Source organism: Strongylocentrotus purpuratus, unplaced genomic scaffold (genome assembly GCF_000002235.5).
Source record: "Strongylocentrotus purpuratus isolate Spur 01 unplaced genomic scaffold, Spur_5.0 spur5_scaffold_17, whole genome shotgun sequence".
NCBI lineage: Eukaryota > Metazoa > Echinodermata > Echinoidea > Camarodonta > Strongylocentrotidae > Strongylocentrotus > Strongylocentrotus purpuratus.
Window position 1 is genome coordinate 20,566,188 of NW_022145602.1, and position 25,031 is coordinate 20,591,218.

Below are 25,031 nucleotides of genomic sequence, written 5' to 3' on the forward strand. Positions count from 1 at the left end.
GATCACAGAGAGGGCCTGTCAGTTGACGACAAGAATTTCTTGGACATAATGGAGAAATCTATCACTAAGAAAGACAATCATTATCAGATGGATCTGCCCTTAAAGCAGAGAGATGTGGCTATGCCCAACAACAAGGACCAAGCTGAAAGATTTCTGGAAAGACAAGGACAGAAGTTATCAAAGAACAAGGAAATCCATGAACAGTACACCACATTCATGAATGATCTGGAAAAGCAAGGCTATGCAGAGAAGGTTCCAGAAGCAGACTTGGACAGACATGATGGGAAGGTATGGTATATCCCTCACCATGGGGTGTATCATCCCCAAAAGCCAGGAAAGATTAGAGTAGTCTTCAATTGTCCTATCAGCTACAAAGGAAAGTCTCTTAATCAGGAACTCCTACAAGGACCAGATCTAACCAACAGATTGCTTGGTGTTCTCCTCAGATGGAGGAAAGAGAAAGTGGCTATAATGGCAGATATACAGTCTATGTTCTATCAGGTGAAAGTTACACCAGACCAATGCGACATGCTGCGTTACTTGTGGTGGCCTGAGGGGGATATCACCAAAGAGCCAGTAGCCTACAGAATGCTAGTCCATCTTTTTGGGGCTACATCTTCTCCCAGTTGTTCGAATTATGCCCTGAAAAGAACAGCAAAGGACAATGAAGGTTGTGCAAAGGAAGAAGTCCTAGATGCCATTCAGAAAGACTTTTACGTTGATGATTTTCTGAAGTCAGTATCAACACCCCAAGAAGGCATTGATCTAGCTGAATCATTAAGACAAGTGTTGTCCAAGGGAGGCTTCAAGTTAACCAAATGGTCAAGCAACAGACGAGAGGTCTTGGATTCCATTCCAAAGGAGGAACATGCCGTTGAATTGAAGGATTTGGACTTACAAAGGGAAGTTCTTCCAACTGAACGAGCTCTTGGTGTAAGATGGGATCCAGAAAATGACCAGTTAGGCTTCAAATTGAAAGAAATGTCAAGAAAGGCTACTCGCCGAAACATCCTATCAGTAATGAGCTCAGTCTATGATCCCTTCGGGCTAGCAGCACCATTCGTTCTGAAGGCTAAGATAATTCTGCAAGAATTGTGCCAAGCTAAATTGGACTGGGACCAGTCAATCCCTGAAAAGCAGAAAATGGAATGGGAACATTGGATGAATGAGCTACAAAATCTTGACCAGGTGAAGACTGAAAGATGTTTAAAACCAAAGAACTTTGGTATAGTGACAAACAGACAGCTGCACCACTTTGCCGATGCTAGCATGGATGGCTATGGTGTTGTGACCTACTTGAGACAGACAGATGAGAATGAAGAGGTTCATGTGGCATTTTTGACAGCCAAAGCCAGGGTTGCCCCACTGAAGCCTCACACTATTGTTAAGATGGAGTTAACTGCTGCAACACTGGCAGTAAAGCAAGACAGTATGATCAAGAGGGAAATGAATATGGAGTTGGATGAGACAGTATTTTGGACGGACAGTCAAACAGTTCTGAAATACATTGCCAACGAAACTGCCAGATATCCAGTATTTGTGACAAACAGACTGAGTATCATCCGAGATGGATCAGAGACAAATCAGTGGAAGTACATTCCTACCAAATTAAACCCGGCAGATCATGCATCCAGGGGATTGGATGCCAGTGAACTAACCAAGAAGAAGGAATGGTTTGAAGGCCCAGAATTCCTAAAGCGGTCTGAAGAAATATGGCCATCTGAGGGTGTGAAAGCTCCAGCAAGAATGGAGAAAGCTGATGATACTATGTCAGGAGATTTGGATGAGACTCACATTCATGCCACAATGATAAACAAGGAGGATCCAATAAGTGCACTCCTGTCGTACTATTCTGATTGGGATAAGCTGAAACGAGGAGTTGCCTGGATATTGAAGTTCAAGAAAATGCTACAAGGAAAGGGGAAAGGAATAGATGGCAATTCCAGTGAAATGTTCAGCCTGACAAATAAGGACATTGAAGATGCCGAAGTCGCAATTGTTAAACAATTGCAACTTGAATCATTCCCAGAGGAAATGAAACGACTGGCTGGTCACGGAGAAGAGAAAGGAGTACCAAAACGCTCTACCCTTAGTAACCTTGATCCAGAATTGAGCAATGGGTTACTTCAAGTAGGTGGAAGGTTGCAGAATGCCCAGATTCCAAGCAGTGCTAAACATCAATACATCCTACCAAAGAAGCATCATGTAACCACTCTTTTAATGCAATACATCCATAGGAGAGTTGGTCATCAGGGACAAAATCACATGGTAGCTGAATTACGACAGAAATTCTGGGTGGTAGGAGCTGGAGTTTTAGCACGAAACATAGCAAGGAAATGCATCATTTGCAGAAAGAACCAAGGAAAGGCTGGTCATCAGAAAATGGCAGAACTTCCAAGAAGTCGAGTTCAGAGTGACGAGCCGGCGTTCACCAGAGTTGGCATGGACTATTTTGGTCCTTTTGAAATAAAGTGTGGAAGAAGCATAAGGAAAAGATATGGCGTAATCTTCACATGCCTGTCCTGCAGAGGGGTGCACATTGAAGTTGCATCGAGTCTAGACACAAGCTCCTGTATTGAGGCTATTCGTCGCTTCATCAGCCGCCGAGGACCTATGAAAGAGATGTTCTCGGATAATGGTACAAATTTAGTAGGAGCTGAAAGGGAACTGAAGCAGGCATTAAAGGAGCTGAATCAAGACCAGCTGATCAACTTTCATGCAAACCATGGCATGAAATGGCATTTCAATCCTCCTGCTGCTTCCCATCAGGGGGGAGTATGGGAACGCCAAATTAGAACAGTCAGAAAAATACTGTGTGCAGTCATGAGAGAGCAGTATCTAAAGTCCTACCAGAATGAGGAGCAGCTCCATACATTCATGTGTGAAGTGGAGGCCGTCATAAATAGTAGGCCTCTTACCCGATGTTCAGACAACCCAAATGATCTGGATGTAATCTCACCAAACAGCTTGCTGACTATGAAGGGTTCAACGACGCTACCTCCAGGGATCTTCGACGACAAGGACATCTACGCAAAGAAGCGGTGGAAACAGATGCAGTACTTGGCAGACCTATTCTGGAAAAGGTGGGTGCGAGAGTACCTGCCTTCTCTACAACGCCGACAAAAGTGGCTGCAGCCAAGTCGTAACCTTCAGGTGGGGGACATTGTACTCATCATAGACGAAACAGCGCACAGATGTTCCTGGTCCATGGCCCGAGTGCAAGAGGTTATGCCAGACAACAAGGGGTTCGTCCGCAGAGCGAAAGTGAAAACTGCAACAACATCGCTAGTAAGACCAGTAACCAAGTTGTGTATTCTACTGGAGCAGGAAATTTGAATGGAGTTTGTCTCAAATTTATGAAAGGATCTATATGTATAATATGTGAAAGTGCCTTTAAGTGGATGTGCTTTGAATCATTATTGGAGGAGGATATCAAGCAAATGGAGCAATTTGTGTTTGGATCAAGCGAACAAGTGGAATTCAGAGCGCCAGTGAAATTTTGTGTTTGTGTTAAAGTGAGAAGTAAAATATTAATAGCCCTTTGGCTAGTAATTGGTAATCATTTGTGATAATGAGCCAATACAGGATCAACACATATTTAATCGCGAATTTGCATTGGATCAACACATGTTTAATCGCGAATTTGCATTGGATCAACACATGTTTAATCGCGAATTTGGATTGGATCAACATTTCAAGTCGCGAATTTACACAGGATGATTTTGTCAACACGCGAATTGCAAGAGAGCAAAGTTTTACGCGATTTCAAGAGAGGACGCTTCCATGAAAGGATGTCAAATTAAGACATTTAATTATGATAAGTCAGCACCGAATATTGTTTATGCTTTGCAAGAACGATAAAGGATATGAACTGGAACTGGAACGAACTAGTGAACTTTCAAACTGTTTAAGTTGAACTCTGTGAAATGCTATTCATGACTGAAATGTTTGTTTTGAAATTTGATGTTTTATATTCATACATGTACATTATGTAAGTTTGTTGAGTTTCAATATTTCTTTGTGTTATCACAATTGGGATGTTTAAATTGAGGATGATTGAACATACATGTACACAAATAATTAAAAGAGAATATTTTGTTAAAAATTTGTTCAAGGTAATGATTGAATTAGCCTCAGAGTTAAAATCAGATACATTTTGTTAATATAAAACATACCAGAAAGAGAGAACTCAAATAGGGTTAAAGGGAGAAAGTGTTTTGAAAACAGTGTATTTGTTGACATAGAAAGTTAGAAATTTCTGTAAGGATCAAGATATAAGAAGCCAAATTTAGTTTTTGTTTTGAGGATACCGTAGATTGACTGGAATTGTTGTACAAACGTAGCTAGGCTTGTCACATGGAAACTACAGATATGATATGATGTGGGCACGGATTCAAGGAAGGAAAACTTTGTTTTACCTACTAAACTACTACTACTATTGCTACTTTGTACATTCCGGTGTATGGAATTGATTGGAGTTCAGTTGAGTGTTAATAAACAAAGAACCATGAAATTACCACATTGTCTCAAGGATCATATGTAGATATCTCTACAATACATTTAAGAAAGTTATGAAATTTTGAAAGTTGTGATCACTATACATATGGACACTTCAAATTGGCTGAAGCGGTACAATGTCAATGTGATGTAGTGCCGGACTACTAGCCCATCTGGTCCAACATGTAAAATGATTATAAATTAGATTTGTCAAAAATCATGGCTATATAAAGGAGGGTGTATTCTTTTATAGAGGACGTATAATAATATGATATCTATAATATATTTGGAATAGAGCCCCAAGGGAGAAGGAAATTTCAAGAAAAACAGAAATTAGTGATATTTTTGTACACAGCAAATGGGAGAGTTATCCACGTCCTACGTCACAATCCACTGACCAAACTACCAATTTGAGATTCGCAAGACTTAGTGATCTCATATTTCAAACATTCATAACTTCCTCATAACTTCCATTCATAACTATTGGTCCGATTAATTTTAAACTTTTGCCATTCTGTATCTGTTATTTTTTCTGCTTTCATACGAATCAACTTATTACGAGGGTAGGATTGCCCTTTAATAATCGCTAAATATACACATCATTCAAAATCTAATATTCCCTTCTTTCATATGAACCTATGAAGCATTAATCACCAGAGAAGTCTCACATACATGATTGAGCAGGTAGCATAATTTGCATTTGCTATTAAAGGGATCGTTTAACAATGTTAAATCTGAGATACACGGCCCTATGTGTTATCAGTGTCTGTGAAAGGGTGTAATATTGAAGCCCTAAAAAAATTGCACTTCAAAACGATCGAGAAGTGCCTCGAAAAACTAACAATCTTTGAGTGAGTGGTTTTACCATATATGGTACTCGTTTTTCCAAATAGACTGTAGTGTGTAATTCCAATCATAAATATCTTGATAATCAGACAGGCGATCGGCTTGTAAAAGTCATGGGGTTCCTGACTGACCTAAAGGTTTATAATTATCATTACAGCATGAGCTAAATCAAGGATTTTGTTTCAGAATCTGAGACAAAGTTTATACCGGATTCCTTTAAAGCCAAATGCCATTTTGACTACAACACATGTAAATGCCCATTATGAGGGTTATGATAAACTTAAACCTTTTTTTCTCTATATTTTTAATAGTCATGATGATCAGTTGGTTGCTTATTACAAGGCCAAACAAACTGCTTCTCCAAAATCTGCAACCAGCACAGACGGTCAAGTTCCTACTAAAGAGACACTTCCTACACAGCAGTTTGGAGTCTCGTTGGAGTTGTGAGTACATAGAGTACCAAAGCTGTGACGTCATAACAATCTTTTTTTAGAATTTCTCAATTTTTTCTTCATAGTTATTAGGAGCCAGAGCATGTAACACTGAGTTCCTATAGGAAAAGTATTCATTCAGATGATCATATCTCAGCCAATACTTAACATATTCAATTGGTTTTCGTCATTTGGACATTATTTTTGATGCTCTTTCGGAAAATGAAGAAAAAATTGAGAAATTCTAAAAATAGACTTTTGATGACGTCACACTTCACCACTCTATACATCCCACTTGTTTTTATTTTTGTTCTGATCCCTCATACAGCAGCAAACTACATAAAAACAGGGCCCTGCTGCCCTGTTTCACCAAACTTGTTATGAATGACAAGATATGTTGAGTGTTATGAGCTACTGAAATCCTTACATTTTATTGGCTATGAGCAGATTTGTCATGGAGATGTGGCACTTGTAACTGATAACAAGCTTTATGAAACCGGACCCTCAGCCAAATACTGTGGACCAGTTTTGCCTCAGCTTTTTTGTGTTGATGTTATTGTGGATTTTGGTGTTTAGACCAAAATATATATCGTGCAATTGCAGACAAAGCCAGTTGAGGTATCAACAGACAATTGCTGACAGCTGGGGGGCGTTTCACAAAACTTGTCATCAGTTACAAATGACAATTTTTGTTATACCTAAGCTACTGAAATCCTTGCTTCTGATCGGTTATGAGCAGATTTGTCATTGATTTTTGTCATTTGTCATTGAAAAAAAGGCTTTGTGAAACAGGTCCCTGGTCACATCAGCAGTCCCTGTAAGGAGGGTCTCAAATAGGCCAATCAGATTTGTTCGCTGCTGCTCAGATGATGTTATGTATCACTATTATATTGACAAACACAATTTCTAAGACATGTTTGCAACATAAGAAATTTGTGGAACACAAAGGTAATGGTATCAAAGTATGCACTTATCTCAGGGAAAGGCGACATTGCATGACACAAAAGCAACTGGATCTTCGGAGATAGTGGACATAGATTTTTATGCATCCGCCCTCCAAATGTTTTACAGCTAGACATCCTAGGGCATGCAAAGTTACAGAAATGTTTTAATTGTGATTAGTCAGTTTGACAACCTGCTACTTGTGATAATAATTTTAAAACAATGATATTTTACTTGTACTCTCTCTCTCTCTCTCTCTACAGCTTGAGAGAGAATGGAGCTGAAGAAGCTATCCCTAAAGTTGTCAGAGAGACAGTTGAATACCTGAAGAGAAATGGTGAGCACTATTTGCTTCCAGAAAAGACAAATAGTATAGAAATATCGACTACCATGAGAGGCCTGGCAGCCTTTTAGACTCAAGGGGACGTGCACATTCTGCCATGACCCCGAAGTCGTCGGGTTGTGCACATCCCCAAGGCCTTGAATATTAAAGCAGTCGATACGTCTTTTATATACCGAATTGACACAAAAATTTACCAAGAATTCTTACCTTATCCTTTTCTTGAGTAAAGATTGGTTAAAACATCACAGAAAATCTGAGACACTGTCTGTTAATCTTTAATGGAAAGATGACTGAATGTTACAATCAATTGGGAATCGCAGACAAAAAGCACTGCGTGGTATTCACGCTCGCATAAAGAAAAATTTAACACGTAAACCAATGGGGATCGCAGCAAAATTTAACTATTTTCCCGGTAACTGGAATCCTGGGGGAATCTCACTCATGAACGATTGACCATTACTGGCATTTTTCTTTTCTTTACGGGAATGGCTAAAATCAGGACTCCAATTTCGACCAATCAGATGGCTAGATTTCTGAAGAAACTAAATCCCTTTAGTTATCAGAGAGGGAGATTTAATGCTCTATGTTTTGTTCTGTTGGCCGTCTGGACAAAACCCCAACTTGGTCTTTTATGGCCATCCTCATTGCCATACTACCATTTATTTTCAAATTTGTATTTTATTATACCTACTGTATATGTTGTAAACTTGTATAGACCTCTATATCTATTTCATGTATTTACCTATGTATTTTCAATGTTTTTGTTGGAATTGAAATAAACAAATTGAATTGAGATATTTGAATGTCAAATTAAAGATGCAAAAGTGAGTACTGACATTTTACAGAGAGATTTGATGCTAATCACTTCTTCATATTAAGATATTCAGGATAAAACACGAGAAATGGCAAATGCAGTGTCTGGGATTGCTTCCTGTGGCATGCCCTTGCTTTTTACACACCAAACATTGATATTTACAAGTTCCACCCAAGTATTTAAATCTTTTGCTAGAAGTTTAGACTAAAAAACACATTTTCCTCATCGAGTCAAGAAGAGGTAGAAGGTTGAAGGTTTGTTCTCTGAAAGATGATTTAACACTGATGAAGTAGAGAACTTTAATCTCAATTTTAATTCTTTAAAGTTCATATAAGATAGTTTAGCTAGTGAATATATTTCATATATGAGATGTTTTTTAGCTAGTGAATAAAGTTCATATATAAGATGGTTTAGCTAGTGGCACGATTTCTAGATGAATAACTATTCAGGTTCATTAATTTTTGGAGTGTCACTACAAGTACTGTGCAAGATTATATGACATACTAGTAAATGAGTACATGGTAGGAAGAAATTCTTTTAATGCTTTAGCACTTTATTATGGCAGCTCAGCTACAGCCGGGGTAATAATGTGATACTTTGTAATCAGCGCATTAGAGCAAATTGATATAGTAGCTGCGCTATATGTAGAGGTGTCGTGGTTGAGTGGATATGGCTACAGACTGTGGATCACAAGGTCAGCGGTTCAAGTCCCCTCGCGGCACTAATGTCCTTTTGCAAGACATTGATCTAAATTTGCCACTCTCCACCCAGGTGTTTATGGGTACCCAGTAGGATGTGAAAGTTAATGTGGTTCGATGAGCAAGTGTGCGCTTGTAAGAATGACGCCTGGCTGGAATGCTCCCCAAGGAGTGGAGAGTGTGCATACATTGTGTGCGGGTTAGCCTGAATCCGATGACCGGGGTAATAATATATATCTGTAAAGCTCTTTGAGAGGGCCTGCGGTCCTGGAAAGCGTTACCGGTATATAAGAAGGAACTATTATTATTATTATTATCATTATCATTATTTATTACAATAATATCTTTGTGCTGCAGGTTTGAGAACGGAGGGACTGTTTAGGCGATGCCCCAATGCTATAACTGTGAAGAAAGTCCAAGAAATGTACAACAGAGGTAAGCATGTACTAGACACCCCATAAATAATGTATCTGCTGAGACAGGTTCGAAACCAGTGGAATAGAAAGCTTCATGTTCAAATGATATGCAAATGATGTCATCAGCTGTCTTTAGCCGCCTGGATACTTGTAGGAATTTTAGTTCCACAAAGCCAAAACGTCTTGAATGCCAAGTCATGCCATTTTGTGACATGCACCACTGTCGATAACACAATTTTGCCATGCTGTGCCATAAGTTCAGTTTGCAATGTCATGGGCACTCCATGTCACATAGTAGTTGTGCCAAGGTTGCGCTTTGTCACAAGTTGTTCAAGGATTGGTCGGAGAATCAAGTCATGTGAGGCACTTTGATGGCATGGGTTTGTATCCCACTGCTGCCATTGTGCGATGAAGGAGAAGAGACATCAGTCCTGAGTCAATTTTAATGCTCTTTATTTAAAGGGAACCAAAACCTTCATACTAAGTTACTTTTATTGTAAAGTTTAAGATATTTGAATAAAATCAGTGAAAATTTGAACAAAATCTGGCAAGGAATAAGAAAGTTAAAGCTTTTTGAAATGACTAGTCACTAGAGGGCAATATTCAATTTGATGACATCATTTGTGGACAACTCTCCATGCCTTTTGTACATCAAATTCATGTTTTTCCTTCTTGTAATTGAGATAATCTACTCCCCTGAAAGCAAGGTATAGAATGCAAAATGATATTCTACTTAACATGTTATGAAGTCGGATCAAGAACACAAATAAATACGAAGAAAACAAAAGAATTTGTTTTGTTTTAAAATAAAAGTAACTTAGTATGAAGGTTTTGGTTCCCTTTAAATCACAAGTGAGGAAGAACCCGAGTGGGAGAGCGCTACCCAGAACAGAGCTGAACATAGCAGCACAATTGATAACAAACAACAAGTAGGCACCCCAAGGTGGTGCTATACCTTGAAGCCCCTCTAAAGTGTTGGGAGCCCCAAAATCGCCTAAAATTTGATGACAAAAGTTAAATTGTATCAAAATGTGAAAGAGGATGTTATTTAAGACACACTTCTCCCCTTCTTCCCCCAAAAATGTGTTTGAAGACAAATATTGATAATCCTCATTACCAGGTCTCTCTGAGAAGACCTAAAGCCGTCGGTCCTCTGGTTGCTTACGAACAAGCATTTATCCTTTCTTAGCAGTCAGGTTAAATAACCACCACCACTACCACTAAAATTTGGGCTGTCTGTTGTACGAAGAAAACCTAAATTTTGTATTCTTTCATCAATATTCTTTTATCAATATTTGAATATTCAATATTTGATTTCATACACATTTGTTATGAAAATCCTTGCAGAAATGTTTCCTTTTTGAATGACATCCTTTTTCACATTATGATACAATTTAAGTGAAATTTTAACAACTAAAAATAACAATGGCGCTTGGTAATTTTAAAATGTCGGCATGCACCTATCCGTGTACCACGCACTTCCACTAAACACTTCATGATCAGATCACTTCCTTAATAGTCCAACATTGGCAAACCAAAGTGCATGCCATTGCTTAAACCACTTTTCACTCCAGTATCTGGATGGCTGTAAGCTGGAGTTTCTGGCAAATCTTGCTGGGCTGCTCATGTTTTCATCTACAGTGTCATGGGGGAAGCCTAACTTTCTTTTACCAGTGCATTTAGAGAACAACAAGTTTTTTAAACTGGTCAAATTATGCCCTCAATATGTTTGTCTATGACATACATTTACTTTGAATGGTATCTTTTATGTTTCAGTTCCTATATTTAGGAAAATCTTCGGGGCTCCACGACTTGTTTAAAGTTGAAGAATGGCACTTTGACAAATGTGCCAAGTTTAGAATTTTTGTCGCAATGCTCAAAGAGTGAACTGGACATTTGATTCAATGTATTTCAAATTAACATTTGTGTGTAGCAATGAGATTGGACAAGTTGTTTCTGATCTTTCCTTTAAAAAGGTGATCCAGTCAACTTTACGGATGTAGGAGATGTCCATGTTCCAGCTCTTCTCCTGAAAGCATTCTTTCGAGAACTTCCAGAACCAATCATGACCTTTGACCTTTACGATGACATTCTCAAAATTCACAGTAAGTTGGAAAACTATCAAATGCTCAATACCACAGTGTATTCATATAATGGCATCGGTTCATAGAAACTTTGCAGATACTGCACACCCAGAATCTTTTCATGTTTGAAAAGTTTAGGGATTTTGTGAGTGGTTGAGATGTGGGTAAGTTTCATGCAGTGGGCCTGTTGACTACCAAGTTCATTCATTGCCATAGGTATGATAAAGAGGCCACCCGGCTCCAGAAGGCAATGGGTGAAATAGAGGGATCACAGTTTTCAGAAAAATCAGTTTTTGCTAAGTGAATGTGAATGGCTGTTTAGACTTCATGAAATATTCCTGTTGTGACAGTTCCTGGATTTACACTTAGTTGTCTCCAATTTTGTAATGTTATTTTTTTTTTCTTCTATTTAGGTGATACGTACGTAGACGTATCACCTTTTGATTTCGTCAAGATTTTTATTATTATTTATTTATTTATTTATTTATTATTATTCTTCCTCGAATTTGTTCGCAGGATATCTCAAGACTGAATAAAGCCATTATCATGAAACTTGCCATGATGATAGATCTTAGTCTAACTTAGAACTGCGTGACTTTTTAGAGAGTCAAAATCATCGTGACGTCATCCAGGCGCCATTTTGTGAAAATCAACTAATGATCATATCTTCATAACGGAAAAGTATTTCTCATTCATAATTATCACGATTAAGATAAACATCCGTCCGGTCAAGTTGAGGTCAATAAAAGTGCGCAAATGCGCGTGTGCGCGTTCGTCCGCGCGTTTACGCGCGCGCAAAAATTAAAAATGCTCCAAATCATCCCAAATTTTTTTTGCATACGTTTCAGGCCATATGGAGCATTTGATAAAAAAATTACGCACACGCGCATGCGCGCGCGTTTTCGCGCGTACTGGTATTTTGCAACATAGAATCGCCGATTTTTTTTCTGTCATCATATTCGGTACATTTTTCCAAGCATTTTGATAATTTGTTCACCTTTTATTAACGCAATGAGCGTCCGTCAAAGTTGACAGCACGCGCGGATTTGCGTTATCTTTATCTACAATACATGGGCAAAAACATGCCTATATAAAATTCATTGTAACTCTTTACAATAGATAGAAACTCCTAATATTTTTTCATATTTGGATAGATTATGAGTCGGAGATATGGTTTCATGTCTCATTTGATCCTCAATTAACTCATGACGTCATCATAATGGCCTCCAAACTCAAAATTTAAATTTGCATATTATGACGTCAGCATATTTTTGGAAAATTGATTGTATCTCTGTAAATATGGATCAATTTTCTTTTTAATTTTGATATGTTCTAGCTGAGACAATTTTCTACAAATGTAGTGTTCACAATTTTTATTTTTGACAAAAGTATCATGCTGTATTTTTGCGATTAAAGGAGGCATGTCAATTTTTCGCATTTTGCGTGTATTCTCTATGGGACATGACTTTTTCTCAAAACTGGATTCTACATTTCTGTCTTTCGCGAGCAAAATCTCCATTGTTTTAGCTTCGTTTTCGCTGAGCTTCGACTATGTTGTAGCTAAGACAATAAGCTATCACAAATTGCCTTTTATTTTTCGATCAGATGTCAGGATTATGCTCAAATTTCACTCGCAACGTAGGATTTGAGAATTCCATTTCCCGTTTACGTTTAATCGCTATGGGAAATGTTTTGCTATATCGATTACGCACTTGACTTCAAACCTCGAGATCCCTGGTTACAGTCCGGGTGTCTCCCACAATATATGCCTTAATTTTGTTTTTCTTTTTGACCTTTCACTGTACCATCTCCTTTAATAATTAAAACACGTAGAATCGCAAATAATGTAATAAACAACCCCATTTTCTTTATTATTACCCTATTTTCACTTAATCCATTACTTTTTGCATGTAATCCCTATGGGAGATGACTTTTTCTCAAATCTGGATTATACATTCCTGTCTTTTGAGCAATATCGCCGTTATTTCTGCTTGGATTTTGTTGATTTTTGAGTATGATATAGCTAAGACTATGTGCTATCTAAATCACCCCTCATTTATTCAATAAGATGTCAGGATCACGCTTACGATCATGATCATCATGATCATAATGATGATAATCATTTATCAATAACATTTTTATTTCTTTGAATAAGATAAAAATCGTCAAAATGTGTACTTCATGATGTAAATTAGAGTTCAAGTTGTAGCTGGTTACTGCACAGGGTCAATGGTCATATATTGTTTCAATCTATCTTCCCTAGATCCCTAATGATCAAGGGGACACAATTTAAACTTGACATATGGATAGATCATAATGGGAGAAGCATTTTATGAAATAACATATCGTGTAATGCATTCTTCGTTATGTAAACAATTAGCATACGTATCACCTAATTCGTCTAAGTGACGAATTAAAGTCTAGTTATTATTTATTATTATTCTTCCTCGAATTTGTTCGCAGGATATCTCAAGACTGAATGAAGCCATTGTTATGAATCTTTCAATGATGATAGATCTTAGTCTAACTTAGAACTGCGTGAATTTTCAAAGACTCAAAGTCATCGTGACGTCATCCAGGCGCCATTTTGTGAAAATCAACTAATGATCATATCTTTATAACGAATAGTAATTTTTCATTCATATTTATCACGATTAAGATCAATATCCGTCCGGTCAATTTTAGGTCAATAAACGTGCGTAAATGCGCGCGTGCGCGCTCGTCCGCGCGTTTACGCGCGCGCAAAAATTAAAAATGCTCTAAATCATCCCAAATTTTTTTTGCATACGTTTCAGGCCATATGGAGCATTTGATAAAAAAATTACGCACACGCGCATGCGCGCGCGTTTTCGCGCGTACTGGCATTTTGCAACATAGAATCGCAGATTTTTTTCTGTCATCATATTTGGTACATTTTTCCAAGCATTTTGATAATTTGTTCACCTTTTATTAACGCAATGAGCGTCCGTCAAAGTTGACAGCACGCGCGGATTTGCGTTATCTTTATCCACAAGACATGGGCAAAAACATGCCTATATAAAATTCATTGTAACTCTTTAGAATAGATAGAAACTCCTAATATTTTTTCATATTTGGATAGATTATGAGTCGGAAATATGATTTCATGTCTCATTTGATCCTCAATTAACTCATGACGTCATCATAATGGCCTCCAAACTCAAAATTTTAATTTGCATATTATGACGTCAGCATATTTTTGGAAAATTGATTGTATCTCTGTAAATATCGATCAATTTTCTTTTTAATTTTGATATGTTCTAGCTGAGACAATTTTCTACAAATGTAATATTCACAATTTTTGTTTTTGACAAAATTATCATGGTGTATTTTTGCGATTAAAGGAGGCATGTCAATTTTTCGCATTTTGCGTGTATTCTCTATGGGACATGACTTTTTCTCAAAACTGGATTCTACACTCCTGTCTTTCGCGAGCAAAATCTCCGTTGTTTTAGCTTCGTTTTCGCTGAGCTTCGGATATGTTGTCGCTGAGACAATGAGCTATCAAAAGTGTGTCCTTTATTTTTCGATTAGATGCCGGGATCATGCTCATATTTCACTTGCAAAGAAGGATTTTTGAATTCCATTTCCCGTTTACGTGTAATCGCTATGGGAGATGTTTTGGTATATCGGTAACGCACTTGATTTCCAACCTCGAGATCCCTGGTTCGAGTCCGGGTGTCTCCAACACTTTTTTTTTCACTTTTTTTTCCTTTTGACCTTCACTGTACCATCTCCTTTGAATATTTAAACACGAAGATTCGCAAATAATGTCATAAATAACCCTTTTTACTTTATTATTACCCTATTTTCACTTAATCCATTACTTTTTGCGTGTAATCCCTATGGGAAATGACTTTTTCTCAAATCTGGAGTCTACATTCCTGTCTTTTGCGGGCAATATCGCCGTTATTTCGGCTTGGATTTTGTTGATTTTTGAGTATGGTGTAGCTGAGACTATATGCTATCTAAATCAACCCTCATTTTTTCAATAAGATGTCATGATCGCGCTCATGATCATGATCATGATCATCACGATCATCATTATCATAATGATGCTAATCATTTATCAATTACATTTTCATTTCTTTGAATAAGATAAAATCGTCAAAAGGTGTTCTTCATGATGTAAATTAGAGTCAAATGTGTAACTGGTTACTGCACAGGGTCAAAGGTCATTGTTTCAATCTATCTTCCCTAGATCCATGATGATCAAGGAGACACAATTTAATCTTGACATATGGATGGATCATAATGGGAGAAGAATTTGATAAAATAATATATCGTGTAATGCATTATTCGTTATGTAAACCATTATCATACGTATCACCTAATTCGTCTAAGTGACGAATTAAAGTCTAGTTTCTTCTTATTATTGTTGTTATTTTGTGTTTATTACCGGTAGTCATGTATATATTGTAACTTTTGATTTGTGAGAGTGATGAATGTTAATACGAGGAGTAGCCTTGACAGGTCAATGGCTTTTGCTACTCCCTCACATCCACTTCATCACAGTGTACACATTTTGTTTCATTTGTAACATTTGTCTACTTTCTGTAAAATGTTGTTTATTTCTGCATACATTGTATTTTGTAATAGATGTGAATAAATGAATTCAAATGTTTGAATTACATCTTATGTCAATGCACACCTATGCTAATAATGTTGAAATGATGGCTATTTCCTGTCAGATCTTCAAGACAACACAGACAGGGCAGAAGAATGCAAGACTTTAATCCATGACAGGCTTCCTGAGGAGAACAGACTCATCTTCACATACGTTATGAAACTACTCAGAGAGGTAAGCTTATATCACAAACCTTATGAAACTACTTAGAGAGGTAAGCTTATATCACAAACCTTATGAAACTACTTAGAGAGGTAAGCTTATATCACATACCTTATGAAACTACTTAGAGAGGTAAGCTCCTATCACATACCTTATGAAACAACTTAGAGAGGTAAGCTTATATCAGATATCTTATGAAACTACTCAGAGAGGTAAGCTCCTATCACATACCTTATGAAACAACTTAGAGAGGTAAGCTTATATCAGATATCTTATGAAACTACTCAGAGAGGTAAGCTCAAGTCACATAACATACCTTATGGAACTACTAAGAGAGGTAAACTGATATTAAAAAAAAAAAAACCTTGTGAAACTACTTAGAGAGGAAAGCTCATATCACATACCTTATGAAACTACTTAAAGAGGTAAGCTCATATCACATACCTTATGAAACTACTTAGAGAGGTAAGCTCATTTCACATACCTTATGAAACTACTTAGAGAGGTAAGCTCATATCACATACCTTATACAAACTACTTAGAGAGGTAAGCTCATATCACATACACCTTATGAAACTACTTAGAGAGCTAAGCTCATATCACATACCTTATGAAACTTATTAGAGAGGTAAGCTTATATCACATACCTTATGAAACTAAGAGGGGTAAGCTTATATCACATACCTTATGAAACTACTTAGAGAAGTAAGCTTATATCACATACCTTATGAAACTACTTAAAGAGGTAAGCTGATATCAGATAACGTATGAAACTACTTAGAGAGGAAAGCTCATATTACATACCTTATGGAACTTATGAAATACCCTTTCCTGATGGTAAACGTGTCCTGATGACAAAATGTGGTCCATAGGCTAGAAGCATATCATTGACCCATCTTTTGATCTACAACCCCATCCATAACAAGTTTTGTTTTGTATTAATGTACATCCTCACCACTTCCTATTGACATAGAATGGTACATTGGTTTACAATGACTTTGGTAGCTAATAGCAGAAAGGTAGTGGCACTAAAAGATGCGTCTGTAACGCAAAATGGGGGATTGTTGAATGAAAACCATAAATTGATTACACAGAGGTAGAACCACATTGTTTGGGTACAGGACTGGTAAATACACACCATGAACATGACGGACAAAGAAAGCGAACAAAATATACAGTTCCTCATTCTACCCTCAACAATTGCTATGGTAGACAAAGGGACATCCCTTCACTGCTATTATGTAAAAATGTGTGGAACAGGTGAATATGCATGTGACACCTGTTCTACAGATTTTGACATAATAGCAGTGAAGGGATGTTCCTTTGTCTACCATAGCAATTGTTGAGGGTAGAATGAGGAACTGTTTATTTTGTCCGCTCTCTTTGTCCGTCATGTTCATAGTGACACGTTCTGTCTCGATTAGGCTTAATGTTACCTCAATTTTCATTCAGATATCTGACAAAAAAAGGAACTTTTGATCAAAGTATTATGCCTTTTGCCCTCCAGACATGTCTTATATGCCACTTCCTTTCGCTAAGGTACTCTAATAAATGGTCCAAAGTTACCATATATACTAGGGAAGGTTGAGTTCTAGTGAAGATCAGAAATAATCTGTAAGAGTTGTCATTCTTGTTAAGCCTCCGTTACGAAGTAGCCGGAGGAATAATGTTTGCGGGTTGTCCGCCCGTCCGTTCCTTTCTCATGATCGCGTTATCTCAAGAACCAATTCGTCCTTGTTTTCACGAAGTGACGGTAGTGAGGAAAATCATAACGCAAAGTGAATGCAATTTTTGTTCACTACCGTCACTTCGTGAAAACAGCGACGAATTGATGGATTCCTGCCAAACGTAGGTCATGTATGTATCTGGCAGAGCCAATGAACTGATTAGATTTGGGGGTCACGAGGTCAAAGGTCACAGGAAAGATGTAAAGTATGCAAAAATAGCTTGTGATCGTATTATCATTAGTACCAATGGAGGGATTACCATCAAACTCAAAACATATATGTATCTTGCAGAGCCAATGAACTGAGTATATTTTGAGGTCATGGGGCTCATTATACTCATTACTGTATGTGAAAAATATAGCTTGTGAACGCATTATCATTACTACCAATAGAGGGATTACCATCAAACTCAAAACATATATGTATCTTGCAGGGCTAATGAATTGATTAGATTTTTGGGTCTTAAGGTCAAAGATCAAAGGGCCATACATGTACTGTATATGAAAAATAGCTTTTAATCACAATATTCTTAGAACCTGTTAAAAACGAACTTGAATATGAAATATTGCTTCTGTTTTTGTTTGTAAAATCCCTACGGATCCATCTAGTTTTGTCATGTTGAAAGAATATCATTGGAGAAATATGCCCTGAATAGGATCGTTCTCCCAAATTTCTTATGCCTTCTTTTCTTTTCACTCCCGCTTCATTTTGAAAAGGTATCCTGTCTTAGCAGTGAAAACCAAATGTCTGACTCCAACCTGGCCATCGTGTTTGGTCCTAACTTGGTATGGTCTCGAGATGCATCCGCTTCACTCTCGGCTATGGCTCAGATCAACTCCTTCATCGCCACCATACTCTTCAACTATGAGCACATCTTTCCAAACAACACCGACGCAGCAACCATGTCGGAGAGAACCGATGGAGATGGAGCTAATGAAAAAGAACTCACCTCACAGGAAGACAAAACGGCAGAAGAGTAACTCTATCATTCTATCCTGACACCAAAACTAATAATATACACTTGAAGAATATTTATTTGTAAAAATATACTCTAGAAAAAGTACAAGGTATTAAAAATGGAAATTTGATTGTACACGAAACCAAAATGAGTAGTTTATTTTTAGCAAGTTTTTGGCATGCATGTGCATGTATATACATATATATATGTAAGCCAGTGACTCGGGTTTGATTCCTTGGCGGGGCATTTTTTCAACCTTTGCAAAGAATTCAAAAAGAGAGGAAGCAATGGGGATTAGAGCTACACACCATTATTCTTTTTATTTTAATTTCTCACAGGAGGCGCGATAGCTCAGTCGGTAGAGCAGTGGTCTCGTAATCCGGTGACCCGGGTTCGAAACCAAGGTGATGCGCTAGTGCCCTTTGGTAAGGCAGTAATCCTCACTACCAGGTCACTCGGAGAAGACCTAAAGCCGTCGGCCGTCTGGTTGCTTACTCATAAGCATTTATGCTTTCTTAGCAGTCAGGTAAAATAACCATCACATGGATTGACAATTGTGTATATATTTGTATTTCCAAGAGAGTGCATTCCTCCTACCATTCCAACCTTGCCTCTGTTCGTCGGATCGACAATGAATAAAACTTTTTAGCCGTTGAAAGGGTGTGGAAAGATATTTCTCAAATGATCGCTTTGGATCGATTGTTGCACTTCAGCGGGTCAATCATTCTGTGAGGCATTTCACAAAACTTGTCTTCAGTGACAAATGACAATTGGTGTTAAATATAAGCTACTGAAATCCTTGCTTCTGATTAGTTATCAGCAGATTTGTCACTGATGATTTGTCACTGATGATTTGTTATTTGTCATTGAAAAAAGGCTTTGTGAAACGCCCCCCAGGTCTCTGCTTGCGGTACCTGTATCTGTGCACGATCGTCGATCTAGTTATCCGGTGACCCGTGTTCGAAACCAAGGAAATGCGCTAGTGCCCTTTGGTAAGGCATTAATCCTCATTAGCAGGTCCCTCAAAGAGGACCTAAAGCCGTCGGTCTTCTGGTTGCTCAAGCATTTATTGCTTTCTTAGCTTTCAGGTAAAATAACCACCACCATCATATTTATCATATATTGACATTGTATGATTACCTTTTAGACAAGACTAAAACAATAGATATCAACTTACATTACTAGATGCAGGAAAAGGATGTCCTACGTCTGCAATAACTATCTGTACATCGTTACAAATTCCAACCAATAGCGTACGAGTATGTATTATTTTTGAATCACCTGGTTAATCAACTACATGTATATGTATGTACATGACTATGTATATATTATGAGTGTTGGTATTCTAGTTCATTTTCTTGTGTACTTGCCAAACCTGTAGAGAGGTATGTTGTAAAATCTTGGTTTGGTTTCAAATTTTAGCAATAATTGATGGATATTGAGATGTATTCCTCCTTACAATCATAGTACAAGGAATTCCCTGTTGGTAGAAAAAATAAATTGAAACCTGTATATAAAGACCACCACAGGGAGACTCAAGTAGTCTTTACAGGCAGGTGATCTATATAACATAGGTTTCCTGTAACACATGTTTCAATGAAAAGTCTTATTTAAAGGGATCCGGTAACTTTGTCTCAGATTCTGAAACAAAATTCTTGATTTAGCTCATGCTGCAATGATAATTATATACCTTTAGGTCAGTCAGGAACCCCATAACTTTTACAAGCTGATCGCCTGTGTGATTTTCAAGATATTTATGATTGGAATTACAAATTTTGAAAACCGTTTGCTAAACGGTTTTCATAACACTACAGTCTTTTGCGTAAAATGAGTATGGTAAAACTGGTCACTCAATTTGTTTTACTTTTTTGAGGCACTTCTTGATCATTTTGAAGCGCAATTTTTTTTAGGGCTTCAATATTACACCATATCACAGATACTGATAACACGTAGGGCCGTGTATCTCAGATTTAACATTGTTAAACAATCCCTTTAATTAAGGGAAACAAAAATGTTGGTCTTTTTATACAGGTGATCACTAAAACAGGTTTGACTGTATATACATGTATTAGGCCTAAGATTTATAAATAAGACTCTACTTCTTGATGAATTGGGGATGAAGGTGAATGCATATATAATCATTATTTATTGTAAGTACCGTAGTAGATCAAAGTGAACTTCATTTACTGATATCTTACCAAAAACAAAAAAAATGGAAATGTCGGATTTAGAATTTGTTGAGATAGAATCAGAAAATGTGTTAGTTCTCATCCTGCGAGAGCCATTGAGCCCCGTTGAATTCAGTCTTATCTCATATAATTCATCTGCTATGTTATTATCACTCTCTTTTAAATCTACACAATTTGTGTGAGTGTGTTATCTTTTGAGATGTATCAATACAGTGTTTAGTGCAAGCTTGTATGTTTATGGGCAGGGCTCTATACTAACTCTTTTGGAAGGGGGTCCAGATTTGGAGTCTCTATGCATGAGCACTATCAGGAAAAAAAATACTTTAAACATTTCGGGGGCTACTTTTCAAGCTTGCTTGCATGAAAATAACACTCTTTAATTCGTTTTGCATTGAACTCTATGCAAATTTTGAGGGGCTCTTTTATGACTTTCGAGGGCTCTTTTTGGCATTTCGGGGGCTAATTTGGCCCGAGCCTCCATGTATTTTTTTCACTGAGCACTATGTTTCATGTTGAAATGTTGGGGTCCGTACTGAGACGTTGGACGTCCATCTGTCCTTGGCGCACCTGTCAGAGTCAAACCCCACTATTTAGAAATGCCTCCTTGATATGTCATAAACTATATAAAGTCTATTGGGGTATTACCCCCCCCCCCCCCAAAAAAAAAAAAAATAGACTACCAGTAGTTTAATTTCTTGATAAAAACAGACAACTGCAGCGACAACACAAAATAAAAAAAATAAAAAAGCAATCAAACAAACAAATATGTAATTCCACATAGGTATTATTTTTTGTAATATTTTGCTTTGTATGAAATCACTCTGTGTTGTATTTAGTTGAATGGTTGTAAACCAACATTTCTATAGATAAGCAATTCATTTATTTGCAAGCATTTCTTTATAAATCTTACAAAGATCACCAATGAAAGTGATTTCAAATATTTTGTATTCCATTGTTTGATATACATGTATTTCTTAAATTATGTTACTGTTTTTCCCCCTTTCATAATCTTTATTACTTTTTACTCTAAAATTCAGGGGTTTTATTTACTCTTAACATGCAAAAATCTCCTGGTGATACATTGTATGGATCTTTGGATAGATATACCAAAGGCATCAATATATACTGTTTCCATTGCAAGATTAATCTATACCTGTGTTAAAGATGAAGTTGAGTTCTGGTCATGCAATTGCATTGTGATAGAAACGGTGTGGAATCGACCAGAAAACGTTGATTATCTAGCATATAAGTATTCATGTTTATTGCAAGGTTCTGGAATCATCAAAATGATAAGAATTTTGGCCAAGTCTTGCTAAAGTTACAAACACTGTACACAGAAAGATATGGGACTACAAGAACATGTGGCGTAAAAATCCGTCCCAATTTTTACGATGTTACACGACATATTTAGAATATGAAGGCATTTGAAGAGCCATGCTTTTCAGGGAACATGTTTTATCTGATGTTCTTCCACACTTGCATTGTAACAGTGATAACGCTCACAAGTTATTGTTTACCTCTTCCCAGAACTCAACCTTCTCTTTAAAAGGGTTGTCATGGAGCTAATCAAGACCGGAAATGGGTAATTTGGCAAAGCTCTTGTTTCGTGCAAAATTGCACGTTTAGCAAACAAATGACTATGCAGAGAGGTGAAGAAAGCTACATATAAAGTGTTTATAGACCAGCTGGAGATTCACTTGTACAAACGACCCTCAAATACCCACAGATCTTTTAATTCCCATCTTATATTCCAATTAATGACATTAATGTATATATAAACATGCATTCATTATGATAATCCAATATAGAAAGGTCTTGGATATTAGATTTGCTTTGGGTGGAAGATATTCATTATATACTTACCAAACATGCAACAAGAACATGACATAAAGATATGTTACCCATCTTGTATCATAGAAACGGGAGAATATTAATTCTGTTATTTTAATTGAAATGGGAGAATATTTGTGAAAAAATTTGACACAGAATAAGTACAGAGTATTAATGCCTCAGTCACACCTGTGCATATTTGGCTTGCGTATTTCTGCGTATTTATGGCAAGCCGTTTTAACATTTATTCCTATTTCTTGATATCAAGAAATGATTTTCTGTTGTAAAGCAATGGTAATTCGCAAGCCAAATACGCAAAGTTGTGACTGAGGCATAAATGACATGAGGGAAAGTTATCTTTGTACATGTAGTGACTTCATTGAAGATACCAGCCGTCTTTATACTAAAAATATATGTACTTATTCTTTGTCATCTTATTTCTCAGACTTGAACTTATATCCTTCTCTGTTTGATCTAGCCTATCCGATATGCGTTGGGCATTACAAGTATACTAATCGCGTTATGGAGACTGATGTCAGTCTCCACTTAGTATATTTGCCATAAAGCCCAACGCATATCGGATGTGCTATGTTTGATCTTGAACCGAAGTTAACTTCTGGGAAGGGTAATTTCTCTTTGACATTTGCACATGTATGTTAAACGCTGCAGGCAGTATATTGTAGGAATGTGCTAGACACATCTATGTGATTAGTTTAACAAGTTTTGTAGAAGAGCTTTTACAGTGTGGACCTGCCTGTGTGTATAATACTAACACTAGAGGGCGAGCTTTTTGTTTAATTCATTTAGGTCTCGGTAAAGCCCACAGCACACTATACGATCCATCTACAATCCGAGTTTGAAAGATTTTGAAAGAAATATTCAAACATGAATACCAGTTGTCTGAATGACCAAGGATCTGAATAGGCATACGATTAAGAATATCTCAATTTGAAGGGAATTAATGATTCTGTGGAAGAGGAAAAGCTACCAAAAAAAGAAACAGCTCAGAATTGTAGTGGCGCCATACCAGCACTGGACGCTGTCTGACAAAGAGTTGCGATTGATCCAAATCAATCGCAACTTTGCAGTCTCCTATCTCTTATGTACATAGTTGCGATTGATATCAATCGCAAATAGGTTGATATCAACTCTTTGTAAAACGGGGCCCTGGGACCTGTTTCACAAAACTTGTCATCAGGGACAAATGACAGTTTATGTTTACTGGAGTCCTTGCTTCTGATTGGTTATCAGCAGATTTGTCATTGAAAAAGGCTTTGTGAAACGGGTCCCTGGAATGCGATTGTCTACGATTTGATGTCGAATCGGCTTGTATTCTGATCAGAAGACTTTGATGCACTAACATTCATGTTAGTATTCTTATCGTTATTTAAAAGCTAAATCGGAAGGATGATGTTTGTTTAGATTTTCTTATCTAATATAACTGCCATTTCTTGAAAAATCTAAATGCAGGACAATCGTGTAGTGTGCGATGGGCTAAGACTTCTCTTGATATATTACCCATGTTATATTGTTATTCTCTTTTCTTTTATGTCATATTGATTGTATCTATATGCAGTGAAATTCATTTCTGTTGTTATTGTTTAAATTTAGAAAAAAATATATAATTAACAGTTTTAAATCAGTAAACAAGATAGCATTCATGTGGAGTGTTAAAACCAGTAAATGGTTCAGAGTAGTGAATATACATGTTAAAATTATATGAAGCAATATTACAAATCTTATATTGATTAGCAGTACTATATATGATTAATTCATTGTAAAACAAAATTTAAAAAGATTATTAATTTGTTTTTTTTGTAGCTGATGCTGTGATATGTTTACAAGGTCTGGGCTTATGAAAGAAGGATATGATGTTTAATATACAGATTAAAATGAGAGAGTCGATTATCCAGAAATTATAGTAGCTGTCAAACCTTGATGAACTTCTTAGCATACTGGTAATGGATATCTTGTTTGGTTTTGGTCTTTGTGTGAAAGAACCTTCTTCTTCTTCTTCTTCTTCTTCTTCTTCTTCTTCTTCTTCTTCTTCTTCTTCCTCTTCCTCTTCCTCTTCCTCTTCCTCTTCTTCTTCTTCTTCTTCTTCTTCTTCTTCCTCTTCTTTTTCTTCTTCTTCTTCTTCTTCTTCTTCTTCTTCTTCTTCTTCTTCTTCTTCTTCTTCTTCCTCCTCTTCCTCTTCCTCTTCTTTTTCTTCCTCTTCTTTTTCTTCTTCTTCTTCTTCTTCTTCTTCTTCCTCCTCTTCCTCTTCTTTTTCTTCCTCTTCCTCTTCCTCTTCCTCTTCTTCTTCTTCTTCTTCTTCTTCTTCTTCCTCTTCTTTTTCTTCTTCTTCTTCTTCTTCTTCTTCTTCTTCTTCTTCTTCTTCTTCTTCTTCTTCTTCTTCCTCCTCTTCTTCTTCCTCTTCTTTTTCTTCTTCTTCTTCTTCTTCTTCTTC

At 37.0% G+C, this 25,031-nt stretch overlaps 1 protein-coding gene across 2 annotated transcripts in view; it reads left to right on the forward strand.

Moving 5' to 3' along the window:
• LOC115918720 (rho GTPase-activating protein 8-like) overlaps nt 1-18,959 on the forward strand; it is a 44,589-nt gene extending 25,630 nt beyond the window's left edge. Inside the window, exons 7-12 of one of the 2 annotated variants that reach the window (XM_030987892.1) lie at nt 5,655-5,786; nt 6,980-7,053; nt 8,929-9,006; nt 10,964-11,092; nt 15,781-15,890; nt 18,322-18,959. In XM_030987892.1, coding sequence (XP_030843752.1) covers nt 5,655-5,786; nt 6,980-7,053; nt 8,929-9,006; nt 10,964-11,092; nt 15,781-15,890; nt 18,322-18,585 — 787 coding nt within the window. In that variant the 3' untranslated portion in view covers nt 18,586-18,959. The remainder of the gene's footprint in view (nt 1-5,654; nt 5,787-6,979; nt 7,054-8,928; nt 9,007-10,963; nt 11,093-15,780; nt 15,891-18,321) is intronic. The other variant, XM_030987893.1, reaches the window with a different exon arrangement.
• Nucleotides 18,960-25,031: the final 6,072 nt, after the last annotated feature.